We start from the raw sequence: 20,112 nt of genomic DNA on the forward strand, positions 1-20,112 counted from the left end.
GAAAATACTGTGAAGGCAGTATTTAATAAGATTGCTTAATATCCAAAATATATAAATATTAGTATCATGTATATGAAATAATATATAAATATATGTATATACAAATGTAAAATCCAAAATATATAAATATTAGTATCATGTATATAAAATAATATATAAATATGTAAAAATTATAAATTTCATATATAAATTATAAATATATAAAAATTTAGTACCCAAAATATATAAAGAACTTAACTCAATAACAAGGAAGCAACCTGACTTACAAGGCATTCCTTTACAGAAACTGTCGACCAAATCTATAAAAAGAAATTCAACCTCACTCATCTCACAGAAGCACAAGGGGAGAATGTTGGTGGAAGGGTACAAAATTTCAGTTAGGAGAAATGAGGAAACAATGAGGAGATGCATTGTTCAATTAGGTGACTACATTAATGACAACGCAGGTTGTGCTTGAAAATTGCTGAGTGCAATGTCAATGTTCTCACCATAGAAATATGTGAGAGAAGTCTATGTTAACTCGCTGAGCTTAGTCATTCCATTGTGTGTGCATAACGAAAGATCTGTGTGTGTGTGTGTGTGTGTGTGTGTGTGTGTGTGTGTGTGTGTGTATAAGTGTAATTTCAATTTGCCATTTAAATATGGGCTTTTCCTGTTAAATTATAAATTTTCAATTAATATAGAGGAACCCACACCCAGTGAATAGTTACCTTCCCATGACTTTCAACTGAGCTAAATAAACCACATAAGGAAAAATGAAATTGTTCCTTCCAAGTTGACTTCAAATTCTGTGAGGTCAGGAAATACGTTGATGTCCTCCCAAACTCCCACAAAACATACCAGCAATTAGGGGGTGTGTTCCTAATTACCAATGGATGAGAGGAGAAGACAACTGTGCTCAGTCCTAAGTGTCAACAAAGTATGTTGCACATGTCAGCGGAATGAAAGCTAATTTCCCATCAGAACCATGACGAGGAATTCAGAACAAATGGGCCAACCACAACCTAGTGATTGGAGGACCAAGTGCGAAGGAAATGGGTAACTGCTGCTCTTCTGGACCAGTGTGAGAAGAATCAAGACAGCAAAGCAGAGTCTCGGAAACTTCAAAACCTGTCTTGGTGAGATAATCCAAAACCCCCGATACCAAAACTCTACTCTGTGATGGAGCCGCAAGCGTTATCTGTTTCGACTGGAAGTAACCTATGACTCACTGGTAATTTTAAATTGTAATAATGAGCCTGACATTGCTCCACCCGGATCCATTTCTCAGATAAACGCTAACCTAGGGGCAACTGCCCTTCTACAGAAATGAGCCCAACAAAGTTAGTTACTAATTAGAAAAAATCATCCAATTACGCTAACTTGCTGAGGCTGGCAAGCCAGGCTTTACACTATGTAGGCAGAATTTCATAGAACACCCTTGAGAATTGCCTATAAAAAGGCAAACAAAACCATCGGGGTCAGAAGGCACTCTATTCTGACTTTCAAGAACACAGTTCTGCGACACGCTTGCCCTGAGATCATGTCTCTTCGCCTTTCCAGTGGATCCAAGAGGTCCTATGCTCGTCCCAGCACAGGATCGCTCAGGGGAGCCAGCTTTGGGGCTGGAAATGCTTGCGGAGTGCCCGGCATTGGAAGTGGCTTCTCCTGCGCCTTTGGGGGCAGCTCCACGGGAGGAAACACGGGGGTGGCCAACTCCTGTGCTGGCTTCACTGTGAATGAGGGGGGCCTCCTCTCCGGCAATGAGAAGGTGACCATGCAGAACCTCAATGACCGCCTGGCCTCCTACCTGGAGAATGTGCAAGCACTGCAGGAAGCCAACGCTGACCTGGAGCAGAAGATCAAGGGCTGGTATGAGAAATTTGGACCTGGGTCGTGCCGCGGTCTCGATCATGACTACAGTAGATACTTCCCCATCATTGATGATCTTAAAAACCAGGTAAGAAATTATATTTTTACATGTCACATTTATGTAGTTTACTATCTAAATGTCCTTTTTATTAAAAAAAAATTTAGAAGCTACATGTTCATTAGTGGTATTTTTAATGGCATTTCACTTTAGCATTGGAAATAATCACAAAGTAGATTTCACGTGTTTAACATGTTTTAGAAAAAAAATGCCCTTGACTGATAGCCTAATTGATTTTTATTATTGGCATTTTCTAACATTAAAAAAAAACACTTTTACCTTTTTAAATTATTGTGATAAATAGCCTTTTCCAAACTCCTGTTTCCAGATTATCGCTTCCACCACCAGCAATGCCAACGCTGTTCTGCAGATTGACAATGCCAGGCTCACGGCTGATGACTTCAGACTCAAGTAAGTCGTCACCGAGCGAAAAGAATCCATGGCGATTCGTGCAGTCTTAATTCAGAGGTTTTTTTTTTTTTTTTTTTCTTTTTTTTTTTTTAATCCCTCCATCAAATTCTAGTCAGTCTCATTCCAATGTTGGAAACCGCTTGGATTTAAAGTAAGCAAGATGAATACATAGGGGTGAAAAGAATGTTGGAGCCAGAGGACAAAAAGTCAGCCTGGTTTTCACAGCTCTAAGTTCCAAAAAAAAAAAAAAAAAAAAAAAAAAAAAAACACAAAAATGGGAGGGGCCATGTTGGGGCTTCTCTAAGGGGATTGGGGGTGCAGCGCTAGGGAGCTAGAGGTGTGTATGAGCAAAACACATCTTTCACGTCTTTTAGAAAAAAAGAGAGAGGGAATGCTATCACTATTCTATACATTGGCTAGTTTTAGTGATTATTTATAAAACTAGAGCCCAGTGATCTGCTTGTTTTGTTAAATGCCTATCACATTAAAAAAAAAAAAAAAGTTATAATATACTTTAAAGAAGTCACAAAAGTGGCCAGATTTGCCACTTCAGAAGTCCCAAGTATATCCATGATTGGTGACTGTCTACAACCATGTGACAAACTGGAAAAAAAAAAATCACTGACCCTTTTGAAGGTACGAGAATGAGCTGGCCCTCCACCAGAGTGTAGAGGCTGACGTCAACGGGCTGCGCAGGGTTCTGGATGAAATCACCCTGTGCCGCACTGACCTGGAGATTCAGTACGAAACCCTGAGTGAGGAGCTGACTTACCTCAAGAAGAACCACAAAGAGGTAAGAGATGGCATGTTGGGCCGATTGCCCGCCTCCCAGCAGATTAACACCTCCCCTCCCCTCATAAACAAGAAATTGCTCTAGAGACTCACTGTTCACCCCACAGGAGACCAGCTTGTCTTCGCAGGTGATGAGTTACCTGTGTTATTCACCTTTCTTCTTTGTGCCCATTTTCCCACAGCTGGGGGTGGGGGTGGGGGCGGGCATCATGCTTTCCAGAACAATCAGGCTTCTAAGATCAACGGCTAACTGTCATTATCGCTAAATTAAGCAGACTACTTAGACAATTACACCCAATTAGATGAAATGAATGTTCTTTAAAGGCCATCCTTAAGAAAACTGAGTCTAAGTTTATACATAACAGCAGCACGCACTAACCTGGAACATTAAGTACTCGGTCTTAATAGTAAGACTTTTTTTTTTTTAAATAATATTAGTATTAATTCTTTGAGAATTCAATATATGTTGATCATATCTACCCTTCCCCCACCCCACACCCCTCCATCTCCATCCTCTCCATCTTTATCTCCTCGCCTACTCACATCAAGTCCACCAAGTGTTACTTAGTTACTCTTAGAAATGCAGCCTGTAGTCTCTACCAGGGGTCACCTTGCCGGAGAAAACTGACTCTCTCCCTCTCCCCGCTGTTATCAAATGCCAGTAGAACCCTCAGCAGGGGTAAGGTTTGGAGCCCAACTCTCCAACTCCATGCTTGGATTTTGTCTGGCTTGAGCTTGTATGAGTCTTGTAAACGCTGTCACTGCCGCTGTGAATTCATACATGCAACCACCCTATCGGGTCCAGAAATCACTCCTACCTTGACATCATTCATGCAGCACCCCTGATTCTTCCGATCTCTCTACACCTTCTTCCACAATTATTCCCGAGCCTTGAGGGTGGCAGTGTGATACAAATGTTCCATTTAGTGCTTAAAAAAAAAATTTATTTTTTTTTTTGCTTTTCCAGAGCTATTTATGTATGTATATGAGAGCTCTGTTTGCATGTATGCCTTCCTGACAGAGAGGGCATTAGATCCCATTATAAATGGTCATGAGCCACCACATGGGTGCTAGGAATTGAACCCAGAACCTCTGGGAAAACAGCCAGTGCTCTTAACCGCTGAGCCATCTCTCCAGTCCCTAAAATATTCTTAACAACACAGTGAGAAAGGCGAGGTTAGACTGTTACACTAGAGCTTACACGTCTAGGCACATAGCATCCTTTGGAAGTACTCACTAGACCACAAAGTCACTTAACAGTCCATACTCTCTGTACTTTAAAAAAAAAAAAAAAAAAAAAAAAAAAAAAATGGGGCGGGGGAAGGGTAATGTTTTAAATCTTTGGTATTCTGTAAATGGTTGAAGATCCATGGTTAGCACAAAAGCTTAAATCAGAAGCAACGGCTAACATGCTGCTTGGTTAGTCGTGGGGCTAATCCGTAAATTCAACTCTTTGAATTACAGCATTCATTTGGCTCTATGTGTTCACATGTGGTTATCATCCATGGTAGTTACTCAAGGAACTGTTAATAAATCAGGAGCAATTGATTTTTAAAAATGCTTTGCTTATGGATGGCCCACGGATTTTCCTTTGGTTTTGTCTTACTTTTTGTTGTTGTTGTTGTTTGTTTGTTTGTTTGCCTTGTTTTGTTTGTTGTTGAACTGGGAAAGTTTTCACTAAATCCTGTGGTCCTTAAAGCCACATGCAGAGACAGAGATAGAGCATCGACCAGGAAGGACATTATCTAAGGACCTGGGGTTGGCTTCATGGAGGAAAGCAAGTTGCCCTGATTCAGGAGTGCAGAGGAGGGTCTCTATAGCCAACAGCCGACCTATAACATATCAGTTCACACAGACTTGGCAGGGACACCTGTGTCTATAGACACACTTAGAACTGTTGGCCAGCAGCATGCCATGCAAACAGAATACCGCAGTCTTTGACAGCAGAACAGATTCCTGCTCTCCAGATGACAGGAATCACAATAGCCAGCATTCACAAGGCAAACAACACTGAAAAGTCACAGTATTATTAATAATCCTTCCACTTCTCTTACCACCACCCAGAGAAGGGTGTTTATAAGGGGCTTCAGTCTTCAGATAAATCGTTAACTTTCCCAAGTTAACACAGTTACAATTGGCCAGAGCCAAAAATCTCACAGGGATCTGTCTGACTGGAAAGTCCAAAAGGGTACTTTATAACAATTGTGTGAACTTAACAAATATATGGATCCTTCCTTTCCTGCACACATTCCCAACCATGTGCGCATGTGCATACACACACACACACACACACACACACACACACACTTATTTATCTATTTATATCATTTCTACTGTTTCAAATTATCTGAACTCACCCTTTTGGTTATGCTCAGGCTGTGTCTTCAGGGAGCTGCCCGATCTCTACCTAACCCAAGAATACAGACTAAAAGCATATTTAAACAATCCAAATAAGAGCCAGAGAGTTATTCTTTTGTTTTGTTTTGTTTTGTTTTGTTTTTTGTTTGTTTGGTTGGTTGGTTTGGTTTGGTTTGGTTTGGTTTGTTTTGTTTTGTTTTGTTTTGTTTTGTTTTGTTTTTTGAGACAGGGTTTCTCTGTGTAGCCCTGGCTGTCCTGGAACTCACTCTGTAGACCAGGATGGCCTCAAACTCAGAAATCCACCTGCCTCTGCCTCCCAAGTGCTGGGATTAAAGGAGTGTGCCACCACCGCCCGGCTAGAGCTATTCTTTTAAATGGTTTAAGGACTTGTATTTGTGAAGGAATGAAGGCTTACTCTGTGTCTCAGAGCTAAACTGAGGATTTGCAGCCTCAGGAACAGGGGAAGAGGAAGAGGAAGAGGAAGAGGGAGAGGAAGAGGAACAAGAAGAACAAGAAGAACAAGAAGAACAAGAAGAACAAGAAGAAGAACAAGAAGAAGAACAAGAAGAAGAACAAGAAGAACAATAATAATAGACTCTGGAACCTTTAAGATTCTTTCAGAACGAGGCAGGCTCCTTGATGAGGTAGTTATCCTCATTAGCCTCAAGAGGTAGTCAAATGGATAGGAGCTATAAAATGTGGTGAGACGGTCAGTGCAGAGCCACGGAGGGAAACCAGGGCTCTGCCAAAGCTAAGCTGCTAGCCTCCCTGAAAGTCCCGCTTGACTGAGCTCAACACCTCTCTGCCCCCAGGAAATGCAGGCTCTGCAGTGCGCAGCTGGAGGCAACGTGAACGTGGAGATGAACGCAGCCCCGGGCGTGGACCTCACCGTCCTGCTGAACAACATGAGAGCCGAGTATGAGGCTCTAGCTGAACAGAACCGCAGGGACGCCGAGGCCTGGTTCCAGGAAAAGGTGATTCTCGACGGACAATGCTGTCCCTATGTGTTTTTGTGCTGTTCCCAAAACTAAAATCTGCCCCTCTTGGATGTCATTTCAGAGCGCTTCGCTGCAGCAGCAGATCACCGAGGACGTGGGTGCCACCACCTCAGCCAGGAATGAGCTGACAGAAATGAAGCGCACACTCCAAACCCTGGAGATTGAACTACAGTCTCTCCTGGCCACGGTATGGAAGAAATCTCCTACGGCTCTCTAAGTTTGTTTTAAATTTGCACATACTGGTTTAAAAGCCCCAGTTGCTACCAAAAAGATATGCACATATACTTTTGTTCTGTTTTGGTTTTTAAAGATTTACTTACTTATTTATTTATTTATTTATTTATTTAATATATGTGAGTACATTATAGCTGTCTTCAGACTCACCAGAAGAGGGCACCAGATCCCATTACAGAAGGTCGGGAGCCACCCTGTGGTTGCTGAGACTTGAACTCAGGACCTCTGGAAAAGCAGTCAGTGCTCTTAACTGCTGAGCCATCTCTCCAACCCTTGGCTTGTTTTTGTTTGTTTGTGTTTGTGTTTGTGTTTTTGTTTTTGTTTTTGAGATAGGATTTCATGTATGGCTCTGACTGGCCTGGAACTCAGTGTGTAGACCAGGTTGGCCTGGAACTCACTGAGATCTACCTGCCTCTGCCTTCCAAGTGCTGGCTTTAAAGGCATGGGCTAGTGACAACTAGCTGAATGGCTGTGCATGCTCTCACCCACTCTCTGTTCTTCCTGACAGAAACACTCTCTGGAGTGCTCCCTGACAGAGACCGAGGGCAACTACTGCACACAGCTGGCTCAGATCCAGGCTCAGATCAGCGCCCTGGAGGAGCAGCTGCACCAGGTGAGGACGGAGACCGAGGGCCAGAAGCTGGAATATGAGCAGCTGCTGAACGTCAAAGCCCACCTGGAGAAGGAGATTGAGACCTACTGCCTCCTCATTGGAGGGGATGAAGGGTAGGTGAAGGGGGTTCTGTGGAAAACGCTGTTTGCATTTTATCCTCGGAGTCCACCTCTCCCATGCCAGTGGATTCCAACACCCACAGCAGAAAACTATCACACAGAAGGCAGTGCATTGGTGCTGGCTGTGCACAGCTTCCTCCTTATCTTCCTCTTAAAGAATAGCAGCTACTTGCACAACATTTGCACTAGAGTCAGGGTTGTAAGTGACCCGGAGATTCAAGGAACGTGAGTAGGTTTTAGGTAAACACTATGCAACCCGAGCAATGATTTTTGAACATTCTTTGCCTCTGAATCCATTACAATCACAGAACTTTTCCCCACTGATGCTGAGGGAGGACCATCCTGAAATGTACTTAACTATTAGACCCATGACCAGACTGTAACAAATGCAGCTGCCTCTGTTGCCATGGATGCTAGGTTTGAAGCATCTGCACTCCATTGCCAAGAAAGGAATCAGCGGCATTAAGCAAAATCCAACACAGAAAGGAATCAAGATTAAAACTGTCGCTTCTTTTTTTTTTTCTTTTTTTTTATTAGATATTTTATTTACACTTCAGATGCCATCCCCTTTCCCCATCCCCCCCCTTAGAAACCCCCTATCCCATGCCCCCTTTTCCTTTTTGCATTTATACATTTTTTTAAATAATGTTAATCATAAGCGTTATAAGTTTGGAATTGTTCAATCAGAGGTGTAACCCACTGACCAACCTAGATATAACAACTATCTTTGACTGGTGGAGATACATGAATATCTGCCTCCCTGTCTCCCCCCTCTTTCTCTCTTTCATCACCTAGCTTCTCCTATCCTTCTTCTCCTCCTCTTCTTACTCCTTTTCTTCCTCTCAGTACTCCTCCTACCTTAGCTCCTCCTACACATCACCCTTCCTGTTAAAATAAAACTTTTCTCTCAAAATACAATTAGAGCATAATTATGCCAATTTGTACCAGTGAGGTACAAGATAGTCTTAATACCCAGTCCATCATTTTGTTGACTAACCAGCACCTCTGTCATCTATCCTAACTAAAACATTTAGTTCTGAACCTGGCTTTAGGATGAATGTCAGCTGACGACCATCCAAAACTGTCGCTTCTTAATGTTAGAGTGGTTTCAGCCGTGACCCACTAACCCCATTCCAAAGAGCAAGAGAGATTCTAATACTGGATCCAGAACAGAAGGGCTTCCCTCCACGTTATTCTTTCGTGGTGTCTTCACAGGGCCTGTAAGTCTGCAAGTTACAAATCTAAAGATTATGGATCTGGAAATGCTGGAAACCAAATCAAAGGTAATAAAGGAGAAATTCCATTGTTCTGTCAGCCCAGCTGACTTCCAGTACACGGGTCATTGTTCTTACGCTACGGTAAGACTTAGAGTAGATACGACTGCATGCTAGACATCTAACTATAGACATGTATGCTTATTTTCAATAAAGTCAAAAGTTACCATGATTTGGCCTAACCAGGTAATCAAAATTCACTAAAGATGAATCATATTTGTGCTCTCCATGTACTCTAACCTACTTTAGGGGGAAAATATCTTATTACTCCTTTATGTACCTTCTCGCTTGCTAAAAATCTTCCTTTAACTTGCGGTTTTCAGATTCAGCCAAAGCCATAGTGGTGAAGAAAGTCCTGGAGGAGGTGGACCAGCGCAGCAAGATTCTTACCACTAGGCTCCACTCCCTGGAAGAGAAATCTCAAAGCAATTAACAAAGATCATGAGCAAAGAAAGAAGAAAAAAAGCTTCAGAGAAGACAAGGCATGAAATGCGTCTGGGAAACCAGCAAGCCTATGAAAACATGTCTGTCCTGTTGTCTTCTGTCCCTTTCTCCTTCCGAGCCAGCAGCAGCAGAACTCCTCATCCATCTGGAGGGATGCCGCTTGGGAACGAACGTGAAGGCTCTCCTGGTTACCCTACAGCCATCTGTCTGCAGTTCTTTACAGTCAATAAACTTTCCTTGAGCAACTTACCTCTAGTGGCTGCCAGTGTCTTGTCTTTGAAAGGTCCGTGCCTGTGCTGCAGATTGTGAACACAAAGCAATTTTGGATTTGTGTGAGAAGTTTATACACTAATTAACAGGTCTTACCCCCTTGGGTTTTCACAAGAATTTCTAGACAAGGTCAGAGAGAATAAAAGTATTTCCGCTGACACTTTGACAGAAGCAGCCTATTCCCTGTCACTGTTGGCAAATGTATGCCTGGCACATTCTTCATCTGCACCTGAGAATTAAGAAAGCATTTGTCTCAAAGCGTCATACTGAAGTGAGGTAGACATCCAATAAGTACTAACTTAGCTTCAGTTTTAATACTTATCCTGACTGATTTTTCAAAAATCACTGCCCCTTATGAATAAAATGTTACAGCAATATTCCAAATATAGGAGAGGTTACAGCAAAAGTTGGCTTAGAATCCAACTTAATAGAGACTTGTGGTTTTGTCGCTGTCCTTATTAGTGTAAATTAATATTACATAATGATGCGCTTCATTATAACATGTTCATGCTTAAATATGATGTATTTTGACCATATGCACTCTCAAGATACTTTTGGCCCCCAACTCCTGCTGATCCCCTTCCTCTTCACAATGAGTTCTATTTTCATGTCGTGTGTGTGTGTGTGTGTGTGTGTGTGTGTGTGTGTGTGTACATGTCCTTGTCATGTTTTGTAAAACCAGTGATATGTTTTGTAGAGTGTGGTACAGTGTGGTGGGATGGGTGCTGAGGCATCCCTCCCCCTGAGGTACCAGAGTTTATTAGGGGGCCTGGGAAAGGGGGCTGAGAAGGGAGTAGAGGCAGAGAAGAACAGGGGACAGAGAAGGACAGAGAGAGAAAGGACAGAGAAAGAAGAAGCTGGCTGACAACACTTAAAGAGAGGGAGAGGGGAAGAGAGAGAGGGAGAAAGGGGGAGGAGAGAGCAAGGAGAGGCCAAACAGTCCTTTTATAGCAAGCCAGGCCTACCTAGCTGTTGTTAGGTAGCTGTTGAGCAGAGACTAGAAGGAATGCTAACAACTTGTGTGTGGGGGGGGGGAGTATGTTTCAATGAATTTCATCATTAAAGTTGCTCAAAATCCTCAGGAATAGATGGGAGCTCTCATCCATTTGTCTTTAAGGTTATACCATTCCAAATATTTATAACTCTTCACCCCCAATAAAGAGAATATGTTAGTCGGGCATGTTGAGTGTCTTGACATTACAACATGATGCAGTCATCTACAAATGTGTTGAGCTGTACTCCTGACTATGACCATGGGCCACAGGTTTCTTAGATCAAAGGTAGCCTGTTAGCTAAGCCTTGTCTCTCTGTGGATGAATTATCTACAGTTTAACCCATTTGGGAATTTTTCCTTTAGGGCTCTGTGTGAAAGCATCAAAGAGAAAAGAGGATGATATCATTTAAGAACATGGGAATTATCTGATACAATCTTAGCTATAAGCCACTAAAGGCAGAATACCAGGTTATGTAAATCAAAAACATTGCAGTCTCACAGAAAATTCCACCTCAAAAATTATTTCATGGGGGCTGGAGAGATGGCTCAGCCGTTAAGAGCACTGACTGCTCTTCCAGAGGTCCTGAGTTCAATTCCTGGCAACCACATGGTGGCTCACAACCATCTGTAATGGGATCCGGTGCTCTCTTCTGGCTTACATACATGCAGACAGAGCACTCATATACCTAAAATATGTAAATAAATATTTTTTAAAAACATTTCATAATTGTTAAAAACTGCTGAAAGCAACCTAGATCCCTCTTCTCTGCCTACCATCCAACCTTCCTTCATTATCTATACCAATCCTCCCAAGTGTAAATCTGTATACAACTATACATTAATTGTTACAAGCCTATGTGCCTAAAAAGGGAAAGTTTTAATATATGTAAATCAATCATACATGGTGGTCTGCTGAAATGCTTTTACCATACCCTGAGAAATTTCTAAATATCTCTTCCCAATGTCTTTGATGCCATTACTCTCTAACTTAATATCAGTCTTTAAAAAAAAGAATTTATACCATAGAAATTGGCAAACACCACAATATAGGATTTATCTCTCCCTTGAACATGTGTGTACACACAAATCATAGAGTTCTTACTACCCTCCAGTAGGTTTCTACTGCGTGAAACACAAAACTTAAACATCTTTCAAGTCTTCTTCAACAACTAGAGATTACTTTTCTTGAGAACAGAGTATGCTGGGTTTTATCTGCTTGGCTGTATAAAAAGGTATGCTCGCTTCGGGGGCCAGCAAGATGGTTCAGTGAGCAAAGGTGCTTGCCGCTAAGCCTTATGACCCAAGTTCAATCCCTGAGATCCACATGACAGGAGATAAACAATTTGAACTTCCATGTGTCTGCTGTAGCACATAAACACACACACACACACACACACACAGAGAGAGAGAGAGAGAGAGAGAGAGAGAGAGAGAGAGAGAGAGAACAAATAACAATGAAAAAATATAAAATAAGTTTGAGTAGCATTTTTTTTCTGTGCTTGCAATCTTCTAGTAGATTACATGTGATGTGTGTCAAAAAGTGGCTTAAATGTTTACTAGCTAATAAAACTGTTCTCTGGGGCTGGAATGATGGCTCAGTGGTTAAAAACACTGGTTGCTCTTCCAAAGGACTGAAGTTCAATTCCCAGTAGCTACTTGGTGACTCATAACTGCCTATAATTCCAGTCCAAGGAAATCCAACTCCCACAAAGTCTGTGAGGAATATAACTAAATAAATATAACTAAAAAATTGTGTGTGTGTGCTGCTACACTGTTCTGGGAATTTTTCTCCCTGTCCAAGCCCAGGTGTGTTACTTTGGGAACAGTAGCTTTTATACATCCAGCTTTTTTAAAGAGACCGCTACATGTGCGTCCAACGCGCATGCGCTGCCATACTGCGCGCTGTAGCCTTCAAAGCAATCAAGGGTCCATAAGCCACAGGGAGATGCTCTGATGCTTCCAAACTGTGTGAGAAGATGAAAGCAAGGCACAAAGACGGGGAGGGGCACAAATGACTTCAAGAATATAAAATGAAAGATGCTTAAGATTTCTTTCCCTCACTAAACGATTGCTACATCAGGACTTCAAACATTTTAACATTAATCAGTGGACTACTGATAAGCTAGCTCTGGTAAACACTGACTACGATTACAATGGTCACAAGCTCAAGATTTTAAATTTCCTCTGGTTGTCTTCTAAGTATACACTTAAAAGTGAAACAGCCTGCTTTTCCAGGACTTGGTCAGCACCCCAGCTTTCTTAGGTCCCCAAGGACATCGATGCCTCCCCCCACCCTCACACCCCTGACATCAGAAAGCAGTCTAAAGAGCATGGTGCCCACATCCCAGCTCACCACCACCCCTTCCTATCTCCTCACTTTTGATAATAAACGAAAGAGAGGAAATCAGGAGCTCCCCCAGCCTGCTCTCAGAGACTCAACATCAGCAGCTAAACTACATCATCACCAGACACCAACTCTTTAAAAGGTGTCCCCCATCACAGATGAGTCTCTCTCACTCTTGCACTCTGTCTGTCTCCCCGCCTCTATCTATCTCTCTGTCTCTATCTCTCTACCCCCCATGACCCCACTCCAAGACAACCTTTTGCTCCCACACCCCACACCCCAAACAGTAAATCTCTGTTGTGCGGTGTGATCTCTGCAGCATACCTTGACCAAGGTGCTCTGCACCGAAACCCTAACAATTTAGCCATAAAGATGTTACTATGTCCTTTGCAGGAACAGAATCAGACATCAACACACCAAGCAAAGTGAGCCAGACTCAGTAAACACAGGTAGCAGACATTTCCTCAAATGGGTAGAATTAAAAAAAATAGGGAGAAGGGGCTGACAAGATGGCTCAGTGAGGTAGAATATTCGCCACACAAGTGTGAGGATGTAAGTTCAAATCTCCGGAACCACATGAAGCTGGAGGTGGAAGCACCCGTTTGCAGTCTTGGTAGTCCTGAAAGAAGATGGGAGGTTACGTATCACCTGGCCTAGCATAGAAAGCAGAAAAACAAGAGACCCTGTCTCAAAGAAAGCAAAATGGAAGGTTGTGAGGGGGAGGGGAAGGGAATGTTCCTGCAGGCTTTACGGTCTTCATAGAAACAAACCAGGCTAGATAAGAATAAAGTTTGGTTCAGATCAATTTAGTCAGCTGTCCATGACCCCAGGTCATTCACTTTAGCCACATTTAAGCACAGCCCAATTTGGGGGAAGAAGTTTTCTGATAGCAATTAACTCACCCCTGTGAGTACAGCAGGGCTTAAGACACGTTTACACTGAAATTCTTTTTTTGAGACAGGGTTTCTTTGTGTAGTCCTGGCTGTCCTGGAACTCACTCTGTAGACCAGGCTGGCCTCGAACTCAGAAATCCGCCTGCCTCTGCCTCCCAAGTGCTGGGATTAAGGGTGTGTGCCACCACCACCAGGCTACACTGAAATTCTTGACAAAGCACATCTGGCTTCTTTCACAAGGATGGGTACTGTTGACTCAGAGAAAATGACCAAGATGTTGGGTCTAGGAAAAATGACTAAGGTAAACACAGAGCCTATGGATGTTAGGATTGGCCTGGCCCTAAGATAACATGGAAGTCACTTGTTATAAAGGACAAGTGACAGCTCTCATATGGATGGGTTTTAAGGCCCAGAAGTTAGGATGAAAGGGTCTGGGATAAGCAAAACATAAATTCTGGGGGATACAGGTAGAGCCTGGCTCAACAGATAACAAAGGATCACCAGGCTGCAAACTACACTCTTTCCCAGCATTCTGGGAGAACAGGTAAACATATTCTTCCTTTGAAGTGATAAGTCTGGTGTTGAACTTTTCCTGGCTTCTCCAGTGTTTGTCTGGGTGCACAAGGACTTCTTTTGCTCTCTAGAGAAGGTGAAGACCAACGCCCAAGGTCATCCTCTGATCTCCACATGCACTATGAGCACTGGAACTCACACATGTCAATGCACAATACACACAATACACACACACACACACACACACACACACACAAAGGTAAGTCTTTAAGACTTGAAAGTAGAAGGAAACCAGCAGGAAAGGGAAGGGAGAAAGAATAAAAGTTGAGAATTGAGGAGATGAAATGCAAGTAAACAAGATATAGGTGGGGGGGGGGCATGGGAATGCCATTTTGAAATGCACTATTTTAAGTGATTAATAGACACTAATTAAATAATGTTTTATCAGGGCTGAAGAGATGGCCTAGAGGTTAAGAGCATTAGCTGTTGTTCCAGAGGTCCTGAGTTCAATTCCCAGCAACCACCTGGTGGCTTATAGCCATCTATATTGAGATCTTGTGCCTTCTTCTGGCCTGCAAACATACATGCAGGCAGAATGCTGTATACATTATAAATAAATCTTTTTTTTTTTTTTAATTATCTTAGCTACAGTTTGGTTCCACCTGCTGTTCAAAAACTGTAATTACATTAGCCCATCATCTCAAGGGCTAGGGCCAGAATGCACAGAATGGAAGCCAAGAAACCATTGCTGTGGGTCTAAATCCCCTACAGTGCCCTAAGACATGAAGGGTTCTCATTACTCTTGTCCCGTGTGGCCAGTGGACATGCTGAACTCCTCAGTGTATGAGCTTGAGAGCAGATCTACAAGCAAGCCATAACAGGATCTCTGAGAGATGAGCCCAGGCTGCACAGGAACCATTCATGGACTGAGACTGGCCAGGCAGCATTGCAGCATTGCATGCTGCCTCACATCCAGCATGATTCCTATCAAAGCCAGCAAATTTAAGAAAGAAATGCCTTTTTCAATGTCAAACAAACCCTTAATAATGTTAAGTACTCATTTATCAAGAGAGTACAGAAAAGTCGCCAACACCTTGCCAGATGGAGGGTGAGCTGGCAAAATCATCCGAACAATAATAAAGTAACATTATGTTGCCAGATAATGTTGCCATAAAGCCAGTGAGTCCCCTTTTAGGATTCTGTCTTTATAATAATCAATTATTAATACCTGTCTATTCTTGCCAGCTGCTTATCATGGGAAATCCAAGCTTGCCAGGTGAAGAGTGAAAAATTATAAAAATCATACATATATGTGTATATATATATACACACACACACACACACACACACACACACACACACACATCTTTAGGTTTTTCTTTAAAAGATGTGTGGAAAACTTCTCTTTGAAACGAGCCAAGAATGTAGATTGGCCGGTTCCAGAACCAGCTGCCCACAAGAAAAAGATGTAAGTCATTTAGGTGGCGAAGCACAATGACAGGGCTGTGGCCAGAGAAAGTGAGAAATAGAAATCAGAAATAGTTGATAAATGACAGGGTAGGGCACAGTGACATGGTAAAACTAAGAATGAATGTACAGAGTGATTTTCACATGACTCTAAATCATTTAGGGTGGGTTCCTCTGGAATGTTCCGCTATTTTTATGTTATGTATCCTTGACAACCCCTCACCTCCCCCACCCCCCCGTTTGTGGTTTTCCTCTTTAAAAGGCCCCTTAGCCCGTCACTCTGGGTCAAACTTTGCTCCTTCGAGAGCTCATGGTTTGACCTTGGCCGGCCAACTTCCCCTAATAAAGCCTCTGCTGATTGCATCCAGGAACGGTATCTTGCAATTTTTGGGTGGCCGTGATTTCTTGAGACTTGAGTAAGGGTCTCCCGAGTTTGGGGGGTCTTCACAGGTAGTGGTAGTGAATGCCTTTAATCCCAGAACTTGGGAGGCAGAGGCAGGCAGATTTCTGAGTTCGAGGCCAGCCTGAACTACAGAGTGAGTTCCAGGACAGTCAGGGCTGTTAACACAGAGAAACCCTGTCTGAAAACAAAACTAACTACAAGCTCATTCATTGACCTGAAGAGATATTAGGCATTCACTGGAAAATGAAAAGTAGATCCAGTATGACCTAGCTTATAGGATCATGAAGAGCAGCCTGATTCCTGGTTGAGCACAGGCTGGAAACTGCCAGAGACCCCAGGTGACCCTGAGGAGCCCCAGGTGGGATGCAGGTGACCCTAAGAGACAGCATTCATTTTGCCACACTCCCAGACTCCAGGCTCCTGACATGAGGCCTCCATAGATTTGGGTCCTTTAGTCACATAGGGCAACACCCACTAGCCCCTCCACAGGTAAAGGGTGTGACAACAGGCCACTGAGCCTCAAGACAGATCTCCATATTAATGAGATATCTAAAGGCCAAAGGGGTGTAGCCAATTAAACATTCCTTCCCAGACCCTCCTCCTTACAAAAGGTATTTAACCTCAGGCCCACCCTGAAAAACTGGGGTACAGTTTCTCATCTACTTTCTGTCATGAGGATAAACATCTCAAGACCATGGTCTGTGCCCTTCCCACAGCCTTGAGCAGGCCTGAAAGACCTTGTTTACCACAATAGACCAAATAATAGGACTTAGGTGGAGTTACCCACCTTGGCTGCCTGCTACAGGAACTTAGAAGAATAACTGCCTGCTGAGCTTGCCTTAAGACATCTCCAGCAGTGACAAAGGATGGGTTCCCCCACCCATCTCCGGCTGAAGCAAGAAGGGGTTCAGTGGTGAGGCTTTCCCTTTAAATTGAGAGCTGAACATTAAACTTTGAGCCTTGATCAGAGAACTTTGTCTTGGCTTCATCTTTTCTAGCCCTCTCTCCCTTTTTTCATTTCCAGCCCCCCTTTCAGGTGAACCCAGTTGATCTGTGGCCACAGGCAGCTACAATGGACTGTTTCTCTTCCATTGGGATCTGCTGTGGGGAACATTGGAGAAGGTTTTCACCTACAGAGCCACCATCTAATCTCCTGCAGAAGACCTCTCTGCATTCCCAGCCACGGAGACCACCAGCCAACCAAGCCAAGAGAGCAGCCATGACCCAGCCAAGGAAGACTTTTATCCCTGTGGGATGCAGCCGGGGCATTCTCTCCCTTTCTCTCCCTTTCCACCGAACCAGACAAGCTAGCTCCGGCTCTCCTCAGGACCTCAGACTACACTCCCCCACCCCTGAGCAGTGGCTTCACTTAGCCTGACACCACCTGGCTCCAGTGTGGGGAGAGCACAGTCAACTTCCCGCGCCTCTATCTTCCCCTAGGGGTCCTAGCCCTGTGGCAAGACAGACTCGGGACCCACACTTAACCCAACACCAGCTTTATAAGAAGAAAATCGCAGGCATGTTACACACATACTCATGAAAAATCAAAAACAATACACACTGACATCTTCCCAGTGTTGGGTATTTTGAGGTAGTGAAAATAAAAGGACAAAATGAGTCAGCAAATAAAGTTACCTGCCACCAAGCTTGACAAGCAAGTTTGATTCCCAGGAACCATATGGTGGAAAGAAAGAACCAGCTTTCACGAGTGCGGATGTGCGTGCGTGCTCGTGTGTGTGTGTGTGTGTGTGTGTGTGTGTGTGTGTGTGTGTGTGTGTGACACACACACACACACACACACATTAAATAAACACATTCACTAAGCAAACTTCTTTTGTTTTCAGAGAAAAATACAACAACTGTAGAGTGAAAAATTATAAAGGCCATTTTATGAAATATGTGTAGATTTTTCACCTTACAGAACTCGGAACTGAAAATAAGATTTCAGGCCTTCACATTCCAGGTGAAGGACACTTGCTGGATTACATTCCTCAAGCCTCTTCCACCTATGGGTGGGAGAGGCCCAAGGCAGGAAGGCATTCCTGACTACAGATAAAGATGCTGCCACCTAGGTGGGGCTATAGTCAGAAGATAGTTAATCTGAAATAGTTGGTAAATGGCAGGATAGGACACAATAGCATAGTAAAAACCACATTTTTGAGAAGAATGAGTATGCAGTGATTTTCACATGACTCTAGATCATTTGGGCTAGATTCTCTGAAATGTTCCACTGTTCTTGGTTACCCCTCCCTTGGTCTTCCCAGTGCTATGTTCAAAATTTGTAATGCAATCATTCATGTGTAAGCACGCGAAAATGCCTTCCTTCCCCCACCCCATGCTATAAAAGACCCCTTAACCCACCACTCGGGGCCAAAACCCTGCTCTCGGAGCTAAAGAGCTTGTCGTTTTGACCGCCGGCTTACTTCCCTAATAAACCTCTGCTGATTGCATCCAGGTATGGTTTCTTGTGATCTTTGGGTGGTCGCGATTTCCAGAGGCTTGAGGAAGGGTCTCCCAAGTATGGGGGTCTTCACAACCAAGTAATAATTAATGTGGTTAAAAATACCTGTAAGAGGGCTGGTGAGAGATGGCTCAATGGTTAAGAACACTGACTGCTCTTCCAGAGATCCTGAGTTCAATTCCCAGCAACCACATGGTAGCTCACAACCATCTGTAATGGAATCCGATGCCCTCTTCTGCTCTGTCCAAAGACAGCTACAGTGCACTCATATACATAAAATAAATAAATCTTTTTTAAAAATAGCTGTAAGAGCAATAAAAATGAAAATTATATGGGTGAGGAGAACCTGAGCTGTCTGTCCTATGACACTGTGACTCAAAAGAGGCTTTGAGATGCTCCAAAGGTAAGGGCTCTTGCCACTGAGCCTGGCCAAGCCTACACACACACACACACACACTAGCACATAAATGCGGATGCATACGCACACATGCAATTGCATGCATCAATTAAATAATTAATTTTAAATTTCTTTAAAAAAAAATACCTCCAATAAGGAGCCTTGTTGGGGTGACCTTTTTTTACACTGTGTGAAAGTATGTCTCTGTATTCTCAGTTGTTACTTCTGTACTGGCAGAGAGCTACATGCTGGCAGGATGTCGGTGTTGTCATTTCTATGTCCCATCAACGGACTTATATTTGTAACTTCCTTCCACGTGGCCTTGGGTACTTGAAGGACTGACAGCCCTCCAAGAAAGTCCTGCTATAGAACCTGAAATCACACCTTAAGATTTTCATAAAATAAGAACCAACTACGCTCAAAGTTAGCAGAAGAAAGCAAATGATAAAGATCAAAGACAAACAGAGACTAGGAAACCACAGAAGCAAGCAGCAAGAGTTAGGATGTGGCTCAGTTAGCACGTGCTTGTCAAGCTAGCACAATGCTTAGAGCCTCGGAGCTGCATTGAACTGGGATTGTGCCGCCTGTCATTCCAGCATGTAGGGTTGCGGGTGGGGCGGGGAGGGGAGGGGAGGTATAAGCAGGAAAATCAGAAATTCAAGGACAGCCTGGACTACATTAGACAGTCAAGGGCAGCTTGGGCTCCATGTAACCCTGTCTCAAGAAAGTTAAATGAACTACTATTTAATTTCTAAAATGTGAATGAAATTAATAGCTGTATTTTTAAAGGTTAAATTTTATATATAAAAAAAAACTTTAGCTAAATTTTTAAAAAATTAACGAAAACTCAAGTAAAGAAAAAAAGAAGAAATAGAGATTGTGAGAAAGCAAATAGGTGAAAGAGAAGAGTCACAAAGTGGAGGTCTGCTCGCTTACATTTTTAAATTTATTTTTATTTCATATGTATTGGTGTTTGGCCTACATGTATGTCTGTGCACCACCTACATGCACTGCCCACAGAGGCCAGAAGAGGGCACCTGTTGAAAAACTTTAGCAGAGCTGTTGTGTCTGGCGTGAATTCCTGAGTAATGGCACCTAGACTTTGAAGTAGCCTTCTGTAAATAGCCAGTGATTGTTATCCGAGGTTTATGGAGTTACCCTTCCTAAGGAGTCACAGAGCCTTTGCATAACTTAGTTCCACACCGCACACCAGGAAAT

General features: G+C 43.0%; 1 protein-coding gene across 1 annotated transcript; it reads left to right on the forward strand.

Annotated features, from left to right (window-relative positions):
• The first annotated feature begins 1,439 nt into the window (after nt 1-1,439).
• On the forward strand, nt 1,440-9,401 carry LOC117710118 (keratin, type I cytoskeletal 25). Its single transcript, XM_034504726.2, has 8 exons — nt 1,440-1,939; nt 2,238-2,320; nt 2,957-3,113; nt 6,283-6,444; nt 6,530-6,655; nt 7,211-7,428; nt 8,650-8,717; nt 9,032-9,401. Exons 1-8 carry the CDS (start codon nt 1,523-1,525, stop codon nt 9,139-9,141), a joined length of 1,341 nt encoding a protein of 446 aa, XP_034360617.1. The 5' UTR covers nt 1,440-1,522; the 3' UTR covers nt 9,142-9,401.
• Nucleotides 9,402-20,112: the final 10,711 nt, after the last annotated feature.

The sequence above is a fragment of the Arvicanthis niloticus genome, chromosome 6 (assembly GCF_011762505.2).
Source record: "Arvicanthis niloticus isolate mArvNil1 chromosome 6, mArvNil1.pat.X, whole genome shotgun sequence".
NCBI classification, from domain to species: Eukaryota; Metazoa; Chordata; class Mammalia; order Rodentia; family Muridae; genus Arvicanthis; species Arvicanthis niloticus.